The 17,835-nt window shown below is 44.9% G+C and overlaps 1 protein-coding gene across 4 annotated transcripts; it reads left to right on the forward strand.

Moving 5' to 3' along the window:
* The first annotated feature begins 947 nt into the window (after positions 1–947).
* LOC123044652 (uncharacterized) lies at positions 948–12,971 on the forward strand. Of its 4 annotated transcripts, none has more exons than XM_044467453.1 (3): positions 950–2,375; positions 6,204–8,472; positions 12,322–12,842. In XM_044467453.1, exon 2 carries the CDS (start codon positions 7,003–7,005, stop codon positions 8,449–8,451), a length of 1,449 nt encoding a protein of 482 aa, XP_044323388.1. In that variant the 5' UTR covers positions 950–2,375; positions 6,204–7,002; the 3' UTR covers positions 8,452–8,472; positions 12,322–12,842. The 4 variants fall into 4 exon arrangements, with proteins under 4 accessions (XP_044323391.1, XP_044323390.1, XP_044323388.1 ...); XM_044467454.1 differs by having other exon boundaries at positions 950–1,460; XM_044467456.1 differs by lacking the exon at positions 6,204–8,472 and having other exon boundaries at positions 948–2,375; positions 12,322–12,971.
* The last annotated feature ends 4,864 nt before the right edge of the window (positions 12,972–17,835 follow it).

The following is a 17,835-nucleotide window of genomic DNA, read 5'->3' on the forward strand; positions in this document are numbered from 1 at the left end:
CATTAGAGATGGAGGGACAGACGACATACGCAAGAAACACTCTATGTATTAGCTAGTGAGAAAAATCCCTGCAAAAGGAAAAAAAATAGGAAGAGATATGTATAGTGTACAGATATTCTTCGCAAAAGAAAGTGTACAGATACAAATATATAGATAGATATAGATATAGATTATATATTCAATATATGAAGAAAAACGTTTCTGTTGAGTTTCTTTTAAAAAAGAGGTCAGGCCCCGGCCTCTGCATCAGAACGATGCACACGGCCATATTATTAATAATAAGCAAAGTGTTCTGCAAAAGTCTTCAGGTCTCAAAAGTAAAGAAGCTCACAAAGAGCAAAAGCAACATGACAGAAAAGCCACAACCGTCAGGCAAAAATATAAGATAGGAACTAAACACCTATCCTATTACATGACCGCCATCCAAACCAGTTGAAAATATCTCGAGCTACCGTCTCCCATCGGATAGATCCAGTAACCAAACGCTCCCTGACCTCCGTCGGAGTGAATAACGACCACATACGGATGCATGTATGGCCGGAAGATAACCTGCAAGAAATGTATTTTTATTGTTCTGTTAAAAACCAAATTGTTTCTGCAGTTCCAGACTGCCCATAATAAAGCACATACTCCTACACGAATATGTCTCGTAGTTTCGAAATCTAACCCATCTAACCACGTCCCAAATAACATGTTGATGGTATTCGGATGCTAGATTTCTGTTGAGTTCCTTGCATCAAGGAATTGATCGAAATGCCTAGCAAGTTGGTGTACGACATGTTAGAGGGCGGTTGTTACCCTAATCTATTAGAGTCTCACTGAAGCGAAATATAATTGCAATGGAAGACCAATTAGATTGAATTGGTCAAAAAGTAACTTTTATTGGATCTATGCTTGCTTTAAGGGTCTTCCCTTTTCTTTATAGTACATATAGTGTGAAACTAAAAGGGTCCGCCTGGTCAATAAGTGTCCCACCTCACCACACCTCCATGACCGCGTCTCCCACCTCACCTCCCACTCCCCCCACCGCCGATCGCCACTTTCTCCGCACGAACTACGCCGACGGCGAGCTCTCGGTGGCGACGAGCGCTCGGCCCCGCTTGCTCGATCGCTCAGGCCTAGGAATCGGTTTGGGAATCGTGCTCAACGACCCAGATCTGATTAGGGATGAGCGAAACACCGAGGGGTCGGGGGGCATCGACAGAAGATTTGGAGGCGCTCCTGAAGACGGCGAACAGGCTGGAGAAGGCGGCGGTAAGGGCGGCGGAGAAGGCGAGGAATGCGAAGCTGGTCCTCGTCGAGCAGATTCTGGCGAGGGTGACAGAGGAAGAGAGCGAGCGATTATTTTGATTGGGCTCAACTCTAGAGCCGGAGCAGGTGCTGGATTGGGCGGCAGAGGAAGCCGCGTCGACATCGAGGATTCAGAGGGCGAGATGGAGATTATTCCGGCGAGACCCCTGGTAAGCTCTGGGCAACTGGGGGAGGTGTTGATTGGAGAGGTCTCCGTTCAGTTGGTTCGATTGGAACCACGAGCAAGCTCTCCCTGTCGTCCCTCCCCGTTCCGGGCGTCTCCGGCGAGGGCACGAGCTTGCAGGCGAGCAGCTGCGGTGCGGGATTCGGCCAGAGCTGCTGGTCGGTGGGCCCCGGGTGTCAGCGTGGGGGAGCAGAAGACGGGAGTGGGAGACTGTTTTCGACAGGAGAAAGCACACTCTCAAAAACTGCTTTCTCAGGATGGTGAGGAGGTAGTTGAGGTATTTGGGCAGCTGTGGTCTGTGCCGTCTCCAAGAAAGGCTAGGGTTCCGCCACCAGGAGGGGGGCTGGTCTAGATTCGCAAGGACCTCTTCCTCTCCAAAAAATTCGGGTCCGGCTCTCCTGCTGGGAGCCCTGCACCCACTATTGTGCAGGGCCAACCAGCGGCCAACACGAGGCCTGGTGGACCCCACCACTTAATAAACAAATTTTGTTTTGTTTAATTTTCTGAAAAGTCCTTCTCCTTGCCTTATCCGCCGCGGACGCTTCGAGCTAGTACTACCATTATTCCACTGAACTAAGCTCCGTGAGTGAGAGAGATAGAGAGTTCCAGAAAGTGAGGTCCGCCGTCCGGCAGCGTCGTGGTCGTGGCGAGCAACAGAGGGAGCAGCCGCGGCTGCTGCTGCCTGACTCCGGCGCGCCCAAGCCCCGGCCAAGGCTGGAGCAGCTGCTCTGGCATGCCGCCGTTCCCCTCCTGGACCGACCAGATCCCTTGGAGAAGGTGGGGAACTGCAGGGCATGCGGCCGGCTGGGTGCAGCACTGCTTCGCTGGGATGCCGCAAGAGGCCGTGCAGGCGCACATCAAGACGGGAGCCAGATGCACACTCGCCGGACAGAGGTTACAGGTTAGTGGTAGCTGATTTCTTCATCTATCGTGTACTAGTAGCTAGCTTACGATGGCTTCAAACTAGTACAAGGGCTATCCAATTAATTACTGCTAGTATGTTGCTAAGATAACCGTTAATTTGAGATTAAACTAGCTTTCAATGACTTCAAACTAGGCAGCGTCATGTAGCTATGTTCAGCTATGTTCTCTGTTTTTAGTCACAGGACAGTCACAGAAATCTCAAATTGGTGAAAGATCCTTGTGGATGGAACCACAGAGAAATAACCAGCAACTAATCGGTGCACCTATATATATCCATTTAGAATAAATCCGTTATACATCTCACACCAAAAGGAACAGTAAGATTAACTATTACATGGGGACGTAATTGTTTTGTAGAGCAACCCTCAAAAAAAATTTGTTTTGTAGAGCAATCCTTAGAAGCAAAGTTTATATAGAGCTATTTTTTTGCGAATGAGCTATTTAAAAGTGCCATCTTGTCCATGGCTTGATTGGCTACCCAAGTCCTGAAATAAAAAAAAGGAACGATTTCGTGTGAGAAATAAACTTGAATTTGAGAGTCTGACTTGTAAGTGAAACAATACCTTAGTCGGCAGCTGGTCATTTTGATATGCTGGCCATTCCGAGTTCGGTATCAATACAGAACTCTACATACAGTTTAAAGTTAATGGAAGTGAATGACCTATGCATGTTCGTCTTAATTTTTAACGACTAACCAAGTAAATATACCTGACTTGGTTGAGTGCCATAATAGAAATATGGTTGCTGTGGTTGCAAGCCGAGTAACTGCTGAAAAGAAGTAGCATCTGCCTGCGGTAGTTGAGGCAGGCCGTGATGCAGTACTTGCAAATTATAATTCTGTGGCTGTGGCACTGGTGTCATAGTCTGAGGAAGTAGATGCAAATTGTAGTTTTCTGCCTGTGGTTGCGGAGGCATAGCATGCGGCAATACTTGCAAATTGGAGTTTGTAGCTTGTGGGTGCGGAGGCGTAGCGCGCGGAAATACTTGTGAATTGTAGTTCGTAGCTTGTGGGTTCGGAGGGATAGCGTGCGACAATACTTGCGAACTGTAGTTCGCAGCATGTGGTAGTGGAGGCATAGCGTGCGATGATACTTGCAAACTGTAGTTCGTAGCATGTGGTACTAGAGGCATGGCACTCTGCAGTACTTGCAAGTTGGAGTACTGATTTGACATGGTGAAGCTAGGATTTGCTTCAGTTGAGGCAGAAGCACAATCACCATTCCTATTCTTGCATGTTGTTGCTTGACCTATTTGGAAAAGAAACTGTTAGATCTATTTGAATAACATGAGCAGATAATTATATAGCCATTTCTTGAGCTATACCATACCTTTCTTGTGTGTATTCTTTTTGTTTAGTTCCAATCCAGATTTAATCCTCTTACTGCTATTTCCTTTTTCTTTTCTCCTTATTCCTTTTGCTTGGACAACATTCTCATTGTTGCATTTAACTGGCTGTTTCTCTGCTTGTTTCTCAGCTTGTTCATGATTTGATGGTATATCTTTCGATTGGTTGCTTCCATGTAAAATCTGGTCCACCTTTTCCATTAGTTCTATTGACATACTTTGCAGTAGTGCATATGCCTCTTTGTTTGCTGCTGCTTTGCTCAAAATGTTATTGTAAGTGCGACATAGTGATCCATACTGCCTAGCTAGCACAACTCTAGCATCTTCATCATCAGCGCACTTTTGAATTGCATATGATGGCCCTGATTTTGCTTGCCTTGTCCATCTTTTCAAGATATATTCCGGTGCCAACTCCTTAATATTGTTGTGGTCCAACACCTTCAATGCATGACGACACAAGACCCCAATAAATTCAAACTTTTTGCATGAGCAGGAAACTTTTGATCCATCGTGATCAAATTTCACTGTATGACTATTTTGGCTAGCTGAATGGGTAACCTTGAATTCAGAAATAGAGGCAGCACGGCCACTTTCATACACACAATATCCCATTACCATGTCAAATTCTTCTTTAAATACCTCGAACATAGCAGGTGTATATACTTTGGAAGTTTGAATCAACATCTGCACATGTGGCACTTTTGGTGATGTTTGACTCGCATAGAAATCACTTTCTACTTCAGCATACCTTCTATCATCCACGGCCCTCTCATAGTGCTTGAAGAAATCTAATAAATCAAGGCGAACATGCAAGTATCGCTTCAATAGTGCATTCATACTCTCGCTTCTTTGCGTAGATTTCATATCCGCACAAAAGGTCTGCCGACCATAAACCAAAGCCCACTTCTCCTTGTTCTGAAATAATCTATGTAGCCAGTCATTGTCTTCCAAATTATATTTCACTAGCATATCATTCCAACCTGCTAAGAAATCATCAACTTCTTCAAAATCATAAACACACTTGCCAAAATCTTTCTTAAATGTCTTTGAACCTTGGAAAACATGACTCAAATGTTTTGCAGCATTCTGATACATGTGCCACACACATAGACGATGTATTGAATTGGTAAAAACCTTGTCAATGGCACTAATAATGGCAGGACATTGGTCGGTCAATATTGTTTTTGGTTCTTTCCCTGACATAGCCCTTTTGAATGTTTCAAATAACCATTCAAACGTATCAGCTGTTTCATCATATAATAATGCAGCTCCAAAAACCACTGTTTGTTTATGATGGTTGACACCAACAAAAGGGGCAAATGGTCTTCCATAACTATTTGTCTTAAAGGTTGTGTCAAAGCATACCACATCACCAAAGTAGTGATAATCTAATATTGATCTTGCATCTGCCCAGAATATATTGGTCATCATATCCTCTTCATCTACTTGTATTGCATAGAAAAAGGAAGGATTTTCCATTTGCTTCTCCTGTAGGTATTGAAGAATGGCACCTGTGTCTCCTTCTTGGATTGATTGCATACGCTTTGACCGGAGATAATTTTTATAATCTTTGTGACCGAAGCAAAGACTTTGTCGGCCCCCTGCTTGCCTACTCATCACTTCATGACCAGATTTTGGTCTAATACCCGAATCATTCAATATGTCAATCTGGGCCTTTTGAGCTTCTGTAATTCTTCTTTGGGATCGCAGTAGATGGGATTTGCTTGGAGTTACGAGTTCATGATTATGGGCATCCTCCAAGCTGCTTACAACATATTTTTCGTTAGCACTTATTTTGATGGTCATCTCTGCCAGACATCCAACTCTTGTATCTGCTCGCTTCCGCTGGCATTGTTCCTTGCTCTTGTCCTTGAAACCTGCCTTTGAGCATACAAATTTCTTTGTTCGAATAACATTCGTTGAGGATTTATCATGCCAAAATTTCCTAACACTGAAACCTACATGTCCTGCATATGCATTATAAAACTCATATGCTATATCTTCATTCTCAAATTCCATTCCTATCTCTGGTTTTAACCTTTTGCTGTAATAATCATCTGTGTTTCGACCTGCCTCTCCCACATTAGTGGTCTCATGATCTACACAACATAAAAATATCATATACTAATTAATTCATGGACGACACAGTTTTGTTAAAAAAAACACAATATTCAGAGTCCTGTTGTAGTGAAACCTGAACAACACTTGAAGATGGGACAACATATTTTGCCAAATATCACACTGTATTCATAGGAGCATTAGCAAAACATTGTCCTTTTTCTTAGATACAATAATCTCTATCATTACAATTGGCAAAGAAGACACAAGAAACAGACCTATGGAAGATGAAGTACGTGGAGCTAAGTCTCAAGGATTAATTTGCATGTCATAAATTAAGCTCTTCCTTTGTTTCTGTTTAATCTTGTCTCCTCCATATGATGAGAGTGTTGATAATTTGCAGATTCAAGACACAATAACAAACCTATGGTTGAAGTCGCAGGAGCTCCTTCCATGCCGAAGAACACCGTAGATGCTGGTCCACGTGAGAGGGCAATTCTCTATCGATCCTGATCTATTCTCGTGTGATCCACAATGGAGTAGATAGATAGGAGAAAGGATGTTGGCGATTTTGGCGGCAATCTGTTGATACGCGCGAGAAAGAAAGGCAGTTTTACTGATTTTATGTAATTAGAGAGATACGGGCTGGTTGTTTTAGTGATGGGGTCCACCAGGCCACGTGTTGGCCGCTGGTTGGCCCTGCACGATAGTGTGTGCAGGGATCCCAGCAGGAGATCCCATCCGAAAAATTCACACCAGAAGATTGCTATCCTGCGAGAGTGAGAGGGAGACAGATCCAGGCGAAGAAGATCAGCTTCTCGAAGGAGTTGTGGCGGGGCGGTGCTGTTCGGGCGACCTACGCTGAGGTGGTCAAGGGCATGGCAGGCAACAGGGGTGGGGGTCACCGTGGTGGAGGAGGTGGTACTGGCCGTGGAGAGGGGCCTCGCCCGAGCGGTCAGGTACACACTCAAAACCCTGGTCAGATCCCGAGCCAATCTGGTGACCTGAATCCACAAGGGCCGCCACCGTTGCAGCAGATGCATCCAGGTAACTTCCAAAATATGCAACAATTTGGGGGAGCTAGCAACTTACAAGGGATGCCTCCTTGGCATGGGATGCAATTTCCTCAGTTCAATTAGTGGCCTCAGCAATACTTGCCTGGTTTGCCTAGCTTGCCTGTGATACACCAACAACAACAGCAGATGCCAATTATGCACCATCAGCAGCAGCAGATGCAGTTTGGTCACGCCCCAGAGCAAATGCAACCTGGTAATCAGATGCAAGGATTTGGAGAGGGGCAGTCTAGCACTCACCAGCAGATTTCTCAAAACCAAGAGAAGAGGAAAAGCAAGAGCTTCTCCCAGAAAGAGGTGCAAAGGAAATCTGGAGATGACAAGTCTGAAAGCTCTCAGAGCAGGAATGAGGAAGTGGTGGTCAACTATGATCCAAAAATGAGAGATGTTATATGCTATAACTGTGGAGAACCAGCACACTTTGTGGGAACATGTCCAGTGCCCAAAAAGTGTTTCATCTGTCACAAACCAGGGCACCATATGGACAACTGTTCGGAATGGTACAAACCGCAAGCTACTGCTCAATACTTTGGCAGTGCTAATGCAGGGCTAGGTTTCTTTCACATTGAATCAGATGGCAAAGAGGCTGTTAAATGGCTAAATATGTCCAATGTTTGTGTGGCTGTTATTGAAGAAGGGTCCATCACAACACAAGAGCTGAAGAACAATTTCTCTGAGATATGGAAAACTAACTGGCCATGGCAGGTGAGGCAGTTGACTGAGAAGAGGTTCCTAGTTAGGTTCCCACCTCACCAAAAGGTAAAAGATTTGGTAGAGCTACCCTCCATTAGTCTCAGAAAGAAAGGGGTGACAGTTTCTTTTGATAAGTGGGATGGAGAGGAGGTGGCCTATGCTGAATTGCAAGAGGTGTGGGTAACCATGATTCGGATCCCTGTCAACAAACTCACTTGGAAAGTAATCTCTCAGATCACTTACATCTTGGGGGTCTTGATTAATGTGGACTGGCATGAGATATTTAGAAGTTTCTATGAAAAGGTTAAAGTGCAGGTGGCTGTAAGGGACATATCAAAGATCCCTACAGAAAGGCTGGTAGAGATTGACAAGGAACTGTTTCTTATTTGTTTCCTTGTTGACATAGCTCCAGTTGCTGGAAGTGTGAACCCAAGTAATAGTGGTGAAGAAAAATCAGATGATGACCTGTTGGAGGGGAGTCCTGAAAGAGACATGCAAATGCAAGGCCCCAAAGACATGGAAACTGACAAGAGCAAAAACCCCAAGTCTGGGGGCCCACCCCAAAATTCACAAAAAGGTCCCACTAAGTCCAAGACCCCTGTGGAACTGGTGAATTCACTAGAAAAAAGGGTGCAAAGTGCAATACTGAGTCTGCAAAATGACTCTCACATGAAGAAGACTGTGGAGAAGAAAAACCCTGAAGACAACATTGCTATTCAACTGCTGGACCAATTTGATGAAGAGTCTGATGGAGATGGGGCCACTTTGGAGGTGCCAAAACCACAAAAGCACAAATGGTGGCCTGTGGTGGCACCTAGAGTGAGCACGGAATCAAAAGAGATGGGAGGAATGCTATTCAAAAGGCTGAAGACCTCAGAAAGCTAAAAGATCTAGAAGTTCCTAAAGGTAATGTTAATCATAACTCCTTTTCTGCTTTTAATGATGAAGAGTTAATCTTGAAAGCTAGAAAAGCTGGACTAAAATTAGGAGATAATGATGGTGTTATATCTCACAATATTCAAACTATGAGGCAAATGGAGGATAGCAGGCTATCTGCATTCAAAGACACTCACCCAGAGTGTTTCCTCCCTGCCAATTTAGACTTGAATCTTGAAGAGATTAGATTAGATTTGTCTGAGAAAACAGCCCCAGGATGTGATCTCAGTAGAGACCACCCTGGAAATGCCCCTACTTGGGCTGAGGTTGTCTCAGGTAGAAAAAGTAGTTGTAGAAAACTAGAATTTATTAATGGTAGTTAGCTTATTTTGGAATGCCAGAGGCCTTAATAAGCCTGAAAAACTTAAAGCTGTGGGTAAGCTCATTAGGGATACTCATGCTGACTTAATAGGTTTTTCTGAAACTAAGAAAGAATCCTTTGATGATTTCCAAATTTCATGTTTTGATCCTCAGGGTAGATATTCTTGGCATTGGCAGCCTGCTGTTGGCACTGCTGGTGGCATAATAATAGGGGTCAATAATGATGATTTTGATATTGTTTCTGTTGATATATAAGATTTTTCTATTTCTTGTATCCTTAAGGATAAAAAGAATAATATTGTGTGGAGAGTTATATCTGTTTATGGGTCAGCTTATGATAATCTCAAACTAGAGTTCATCAATGAGCTACATAATGTAGTTGATTCCTGGTTGGGGCCCACTATTATTGGTGGGGACTTCAATTTGGTTAGAAGCATTGAGGAGAAAAGCTTTGGAAATGTTAACTTGCATTGGGTTACCCTGTTTAATGACTGGGTCAATAAATATGGGTTAGTAGAACTTAAACCATATAATAGGAAGTTTACTTGGGCCAATAATCAGGATAAGCTGGTTATGGCTAGTATTGACAAGGTGTTCATTACTACCTGTTGGGAAACTATTTTCCCAGCTGTTCAACTCACAGCTCTTCCTAGAGTGGGTAGTGACCACACCCCTCTAGTGGTAGATACTGGTGCTATCCAACCACCAAAGAACAAACAATTTAGGTTTGAAAAATGGTGGTTGGAAGTTGTAGGTTTTGATGACATGGTTAAAAAATGCTGGAACTCTCCATGTCCTATTAAGGACCCTTTAGATAGATGGCAATATAAGATCAGATTACTGAGGAAGATGTGTAAAGGCTGGAATGCCAATTATGAGGCTGACTAGAATAGAAATAAACAGCAGTTGGTGGCTGAATATGACCTACTAGATATAGAGTCGGAGTCTAAAACTCTCTCCCCACCTTCTAAGGTCAGGATGGACAAAATTGCCTCTGAGCTTCAAAGAATATGGAGACTGGAGGAAATTAAGTCCAGACAAAGGTCCAGGGAGAGAAATATCTTAGAGGGGGGTAGGAATACTGCCTATTTTCAGGCTATTGCAAATCATAGGAGGAGGAAGAAGCAGATTAGTATGTTGGTTGGTCCTAATGGCCCTGTAGAAACCAATAAAGATATTATGGATATTGCTATAGATTATTACAAGAAGCTTTTTGGCAGAGAGGATACCTTAGACATTTCTCTAGATGATGAATTTTGGGATCCTTCTGAAAAAGTTTCTGATGAACATAATAAGGTTCTAGATGCTGATATTACTGAAGAGGATGTTAGGAAAGCTGTTTTTGGTTCTTATGCTGAAGGGGCACCTGGCCCTGATGGATTTCCCTTCCTCTTCTATCAGCACTTCTGGACAACCATTAAGGATGATTTTATGTTAATGGTGGATGCCTGGAATAATAATTCCTTGGATCTTTTTAGATTAAATTTCTCTTTATTAAGACTCATTCCAAAAGAACCTGGGGCTGATACTATTCAAAAATTTAGGCCTATTGCTTTGTCCAATTGTAGCTTTAAGATTTTTGCTAAGTGTGTGGCCAATCAACTGGGTGATGTTGGAGATGAGATTATTTCACAAAACCAAACTGCTTTTATTAAAGGCAGATTTATTGTGGAAAGTGTGGTATCAGCTCATGAGATTATTCATGCCGCTGTAATTCACAATAAAGAAGGTTTTGTTTTTAAGTTAGATTATAAGAAAGCCTATGATAGAGTTAGCAAGGAATTCCTCCTGAAAGCTATGTACCAAAGGGGTTTTAGCCCTAGATGGATGGAGAGAGTTAAGCCCATTTTGTTTAAAGGTTTAGTGGGTGTTAGGATTAATGATTGTAATAGTGATTTTTTGAGACCTTTAAAGGGGTGAGACAGGGGGATCCTGCCTCCCCCATGCTTTTTAACCTGGTGGCTGATATTTTTAGTAGAATGCTCAATAAAGCAGCTAGGAATAGCCTAATATCAGGGTTTATGACTAATGTCTTCCCTCAAGGGGTGACAAGTTTGCAGTATGCAGATGACACCCTACTTTTTATTGATAATAACTTGGTCTCAGCCAAAAACCTGAAGTGGCTTCTTTCTTGTTTTGAGCATATGTCTGGACTTAGAATTAATTTTCACAAATGTGATTTGATTCCTATCCATGTCCATGAGGAGGATGCTCAAAAGGTGGCTATAGCCTTATCATGTGGTTTGGGAGCTTTCCCCTTAAAATACCTAGGTTTCCCTCTTCATTACACCAAGCTCAGGAGAGAAGACCTGCAGCCTGTGGTTGATAAGGTGCTGAAAAAAGCTGCTGGTTGGAGAGGTAGATTGCTAGGATATGAGAAGAAATTGGTGCTAGTACAATCATGTCTAGCTAGTATTCCCACTTATCTTATGAGCATGATCAAATTCCCCAAGTGGGCAATTAACTTGATTAACTCCCAGATGGCTCATTGTTTTTGGGATAATTATGAAGGTCACCATAGATATCATCTTGCCAACTGGGGGCTGGTAACTCAGAAAAAGCAATATGGGGGCCTGGGGGTCCCTAATATTGCTGAGATGAACCTGAGCTTACTAGCATCCTGGGTTTATAAGTTTCATGCTAGTGGTAATAAGATTTGGAAACAGATTATTGATTCCAAATATAGAGCGAATAATCCTAACATTTTCTCTTGCCCTGATATTAACACATCCCCCTTTTGGAAAGGGGTCTTGTGGGCTGCTAAAGCAGCTAAGCATGGGTATCAATGGAAAGTGGGCAATGGGAAGAGAGTTAAATTCTTGGAAGATCACTGGTTTGGGTCTTGTAGCTTGGCCATCCAGTTTTTGGATTTATATGTGATAGCTAATGAGCATAATCAGACGGTGGCTGACCTTTGGGATGGAGTTAACCTGAAAAATTACATTTAGGAGATGTGTGGACAACAGGTTGCTTCTCCTTTGGTATGACTTATTAAGCATTTTGCAAACCACTATGTTTAGCGATGAAGATGATGCTCTAATCTGAAAATTAGAGTCCAATGGTGTATATTCAGTTAGTTCTATGTATGCCATGGTCAATTTTAGGGGGATTAGCCAAGTCCATATTCCTGATATGTGGAAAATTCATGTCCCTCCTAACATCCATATTTTTCTGTGGCTGTTGGCTCACAATAAGATGTTGGTGAGGGATAACCTCAGTAAGAGACAGCATTTAGATGACTTGTCTTGTCTGTTCTGTTCTGAAGGTGAAAATATCAATCATTTGTTCTTTGAGTGTGTTGTTGCTCTGGAAATCTGGAGAATTATTCACTCCATTATAAATTGCCTCCCCTTACCTATGCTAAATAGGGTAGCAGAAATGTGGGGACAATATAATAAACTACAAGCTGAGAATATTGTCATTTCAGCTGTCCTCTGGGCTATCTGGAGATGCAGAAATGACATGTGTTTTAACAACACATGTTGGATGGGTGTGCAGGTGGTGCTGGGGAGAATTGCAGGATACTGCAACTCCTGGAAGATCCTATGCAAAGGAAATGTAAAAGAGCGCGTGGAAATGTTCACTGCGGCTATATGGGAGGAGGCAAGAAAACCACCGCTGCTGCTCTGGCCAGAGCCAGGCTGAAGAAGAACGAGCTCTGGCGGCTGTACTCTCTGCAAGAGATGGGTGGCTTGGTGGGCATGGAGGAGAGCCCGTTCCATGGAGAGCTGATGTGGCCTCCTGTCTCATCTTAAAATGTCGAGTAGCTAGTTTATGTTTTAGCGTGTTTTATCCAAACTGTTGCTTTATTGCCTAGGTTCGGCGTTGCTGTTTTGCTCTGCAAAAATGTTGCCGGAGAGATACTCAATCTCCTCCCGCGGTCTGTAATATGTTGTACTCGGTGTGTTTCATTTTCTATGGAAATGGAACAGGGGCGGGGCTGCCCTTTTCTTCTAAAAAAAAATATAGTGTGAAACTGTGTTTTTTGTGGAGCTCCGGCATGGTGTCATTTGTTCGGGAGACACATGAGTTGACCGAAGCTCAATGCGAGCTTAAGAGTCTACTGGACTGAAATCCAATGCCTTCTGACTACTTCACACTAGATTTCAGCAGAGTTATCATCCAGAAAAGGCAAGCTTTCTAGAAAGTACCTCTTTTTACTGCTTAGTCACACTGCTTAATTAAAAACACAACAAGAATTATGGAACGAAGGAAGTACTCGAAATAACCGTTCAAATATTGATTCCGCATTTACTAGCTTATTTCAGCGGTGAGATGAAGTTACAAGCAATTGCATAAGTGAGATGCATGTGTGTGATTGTAACTTACGTATGGTAGGAGAAAAGGCCTTTGAGCTTTGGGCATGACAAAGGTGGTCTCATGCATCTTTCTATAAAGAGAAGAAAGAGAAGCTCACAAAGCTGACGCTGCATCTGTGAACAGAATCCTTGTGCATCAGACTCGGAAAGCTACTGATTGGGATCCTCACGACTTTGTCAGGGAGCTATCACTTGGTACTACTAATGCGCGTTCCCTGTTACACGTACCAAACGGTAATCATTTAACGCATGACTGTTGGAACATAGATCGACCACATAAAAACTCCAACACACGGCGTGCGCAAAAATACTTTTACCAAAGATAGCTCTTGCGCCTCTCTTTTTGTTCAAACTCACGGTCGGCTAAGACCACTGTACAAGTCTGACTCAAGTTCCTACTGATTTGCACAGACATAGCTGAAGATTATTCTAACGATCTCCTTTTAATATTGATTTTACATCTCCTCAGGTTTCTCCAATTTTGGTTCCTTGAAGATCCATGACTTGTCCACTCACCGATCTTGTTCCAAGACAAGTCAAATTAGCACGTTTGATTGTTCACAACAATCCTTCTCTAATTTCGGCTTGACAAATTTTACGGACCATTTTAAACATGACTTGTACATGCCAGTAACCTTGCGGACTAAACCATTCATTCTTACACAATACATGCCAACTACCTTGTGGACTACACTATACTTCAGCCTCATGTAGAGAAATGACCTCATTGAAAATACTCACCTTCACTTGTTTACTATCCCCACATACTTCAACATGGTCCTCTCGTCAAAACACGTAGACAATCTATATGTACTTCATCTTCAATGGATCCTATAGAGACGAGCACCTAGACACGACAACAACTCATGGACAAGACGGTGATCGAACGTGCAACTCGCAGACTCCTTGACACTGCCACTCCCATCAACGACCTTCCTCCACCGCATAGCCAACAACGGACGGTGGTCTTCCTCCATGTCACTCCGCTGAACGATGATTGCCCGATCCCTTACCGATGCACCACTCAACGGCTATATGTGCCACCCCAAGGCGCTAGTAAGGGTCACCTCCACATGGCAAAGCGCGGCTTTAAATCTTTCACCTTGCGTTGGTACTAATGTTTGATTTTGCCCACATATTGATCACATAAAATATAAGTACACTCGCGCACACAGAAATATAAAAAACACCTATCGCGCCCCTCTTTTCTTTTCGGTGATGCTAGGCGCAGGCCAATCGGCCGGAATTTCGGCTAATCACTTAACGCGTCGTATAATCAAATCATGTCCAACTGTTAAGTTCTTATCCCTCGCACCACTCATGCGCACGTCCCTCGTCTTCCTCCCTCATGCCCCTCTACGTTCGCACCGCGCAACAAGCTCGACATGTGCATCGCTCCTCCCCCACGCTCCCTCATCCCCCCGTCGGAACACCATTAGGCCAGCACTGTCACGACACCCAGGCGGTCGTTGTCGGAGCACCAGCAGGCTGCTGCAACACATCCCGCCTCTCAGAGCATCAGTCGCACCATGGCGGACTTGCGCCTCAACCAGTCGTCGTCTTCCGGCGTCGGCCATTGCTGCTTGTAGCAAAAAAATGTTGTGGTTGTCATAGCATGGTGGGCTGTGTAGCTCCATTGGTCGTTGTCTCCAACACCGGCTATTTGCCACTTGTAGAAAATCCACCCCTCAGTTGCATCAACTTTGCCCCATGGTGCCAGCAAAAGAATCCACCCCGGTGATCGCATCACCTTCACACTCCCTATGGTCCCACGTGGTTGCGGCATCCATGCACTCCGGTTCCAACATCACCAGACGTTGGTTGAAGCGTCGCTGGTCACAGATGCGGCAAACGTCGTGGACCACCAGGTTTGCAGCAATCATGTTCATCGGTTCCAGCAAGAAATACGGTGAAATGATCTATATAGTTGACTAGAGGGGGGGGTGGTGAATAGGCAACTAACAATTTTTAGCTTTTCTTTACCAAATTAAACTTTGCATCAAAGTAGGTTGTCTAGATATGCAACTAGGTGAGCAACCTATATGATGCAACAACAACAAGCACACAAGCAAGCAAGGGAAACAACACAATATAAGCTTGCACAAGTAAAGGTGAGAGATAAACAAGAGTGGATTCAGTGGAGACGAGGATGTGTTACCGAAGTTCCTTCCCTTTGAGAGGAAGTACGTCTCCGTTGGAGCGGTGTGGAGGCACAATGCTCCCCAAGAAGCCACTAGGGCCACCGTATTCTCCTCACGCCCTCACACAATGCGAGATGACGTGATTCCACTATTGGTGCCCTTCAAGGCGGCAACCGAACCTTTACAAACAAGGTTGGGGCAATCTCCACAACTTAATTGGAGGCTCCCGATGACACCACGAAGCTTCACCACGATGGAATATGGCTACGAGGTGACCTCAACTGTCTCGGGTGCTCAAACACCCAAGAGTAACAAGATCCGCAAGGGATTAGTGGGGGGAATCAAATTTATCTTGGTGGAAGTGTAGATCGGGGCCTTCTCAACCAATACCTAGAGAATTAACAAGTTTGATTGGCTAGGGAGAGAGATCGGGCGAAAATGGAACTTTGAGCAACAATGGAGCTTGGGGTGGGAAGAGGAGGTCAACTTGCGGAACAAGACCACCTTTATATAGTGGGGGAAAAGATCCAACCATTACACACTTCATCAGCCCGCGACCTGTGGTACTACCGCACAGACTCGCGGTACTACCGCAAGGCCTTGCGGTACTACCTCTCGACGTGCGGTACTACCGCTCCCGCGGCAGAGACCAGACGAGGCTCTGTTGCGTTAAAGCAACGAGCGGTAGAACCGCCGGAGCGGTAGTACCGTGCTCCCTTGTGATACTACCGCAAGGCAGGGCTCGAATAGGCTGGAAAGGCACGGACTAATAAAATTACATCCGTGGCTACTTCCGTTGAGTTTTAGTCTGTGCAAAAATCCGACACGGTACTACCGCACGCAGGGAGCGGTACTACCGCGTAGGGCGCAGATGTAAAAAAATTACTTCCGCACCTACTTCCACGCACGTCAGTGTGCTGGGCTAGAGGCCACGGTACTACCGCTCCTGTGGAGTGGTACTACCGCATAGCGCGGTACTACCACTTCCCTGGCTGGTACTACCGTGGGCCATTGTGGTACTACTGCTCCCTTGAGCAGTACTACCGCACGCCACGGCACAATAGCAATTGGAGTCCTTCATTTTGTAAAGACACGGATAAACAGTCGGTGCTCCAAAGAAGCAAAGGAAAGGTGGTGCAAAGGAACAGACGTGTATGTGTTGATTCCACCCTAACCTTTCCGAAGCGGCCCCCCTCTTAATAGTACGGCTTTCCTATGACTCAAATCCACCGAAAAGAAACATAGAGAAACGTCGTCTTCAGTAGGCTCCGAGGGGCACTGAGGGAGTCCCGGATTAAGGGGTCCTCGGACAGCTGGACTATATGCATATGTCGGACTATTGGGCTATGAAGATACAAGATAGAAGACTTCGTCCCGTGTCCGGATGGGACTCTCCTTTGCGTGGAAGGCAATCTTGGCAGTTAGGATATGAAGATTCCTTTCTCTGTAACCGACTCTGTGTAACCCTAGCCCCCTCCCGTGTCTATATAAACCGGAGGGTTTAGTCCGTAGGACGAGAACAATCATAATCATAGGCTAGCTTCTAGGGTTTAGTCTCTACGATCTCGTGGTAGATCAACTCTTGTAATACTCATATCATCAAGATCAATCAAGTAGGAAGTAGGGTATTACCTCCATCGAGAGGGCCTGAACCTGGGTAAACATTGTGTCCCCCGCCTCATGTTACCATTAGCCTTAGACACACAGTTCGGGACCCCCTACCCGAGATCCGCCGGTTTTGACACCAACGTTGGTGCTTTCATTGAGAGTTCCACTGTGTCGTCACCGTAAGGCTTGATGGCTCCTTCAATCATCTATAACAACGTAGTCTAGGGTGGGATCTTCTTCCCCGGATAGATCTTCGTATTCGGTGACTTCGCACTGTGGGCCAACTCGTTTGACCATCTGGAGCAGATCGACAACTACGCCCCTGGCCATCGGGTCAGGTCCAGAAGCTCGAACTACACCGCCGACGTCCGCGGAGATTTGATCTTCAATGGATTCAAACCCACGACAGCCGCACCCTGCCGCCGCGATGAACATGACCTAAATCTGTCATCGGGCTGTGCTCAGGAGATAGCGCCTGTAACCGCTCCGACCCTAGATCCAGAGCAGAGCATGCCATCCAAGGACGGGAAGCTCAACCTCGCCATGGAGGCCGCAGACTCAGCGGCGCTAGAGCCGAACACAGATCTGACCTCCAACGATGCCTGTCTCATCGGAACCTCAGACTCGTCTCCGGCCATAGGCTCCGAACCGCGTGTATCCGCACCCATCGACCGGGCGCCGATCTTAGAGTTCAGCTCCGCGGGCATCTTCCAACACTCACCCCTAGGCGATGTGTTAAACTCATTAAAGTCTCTCTCGTTGTTAGGAGATTCTTGGCCGAACTATGTCCGGCTTGAGTGGGAAGTGGACGACGAAGAACTTCGTTACACACCCACCACCCACTTGATAGCCACTGTCGACGATCATGAATTTCCAGAAGGGTTTAAACCCATGAATATCAAGGCATACGACGGAACGACAGACCCTGTGGTCTAGATAGAAGA

This window comes from Triticum aestivum, chromosome 2B (genome assembly GCF_018294505.1).
Source record: "Triticum aestivum cultivar Chinese Spring chromosome 2B, IWGSC CS RefSeq v2.1, whole genome shotgun sequence".
Taxonomy (NCBI): domain Eukaryota; kingdom Viridiplantae; phylum Streptophyta; class Magnoliopsida; order Poales; family Poaceae; genus Triticum; species Triticum aestivum.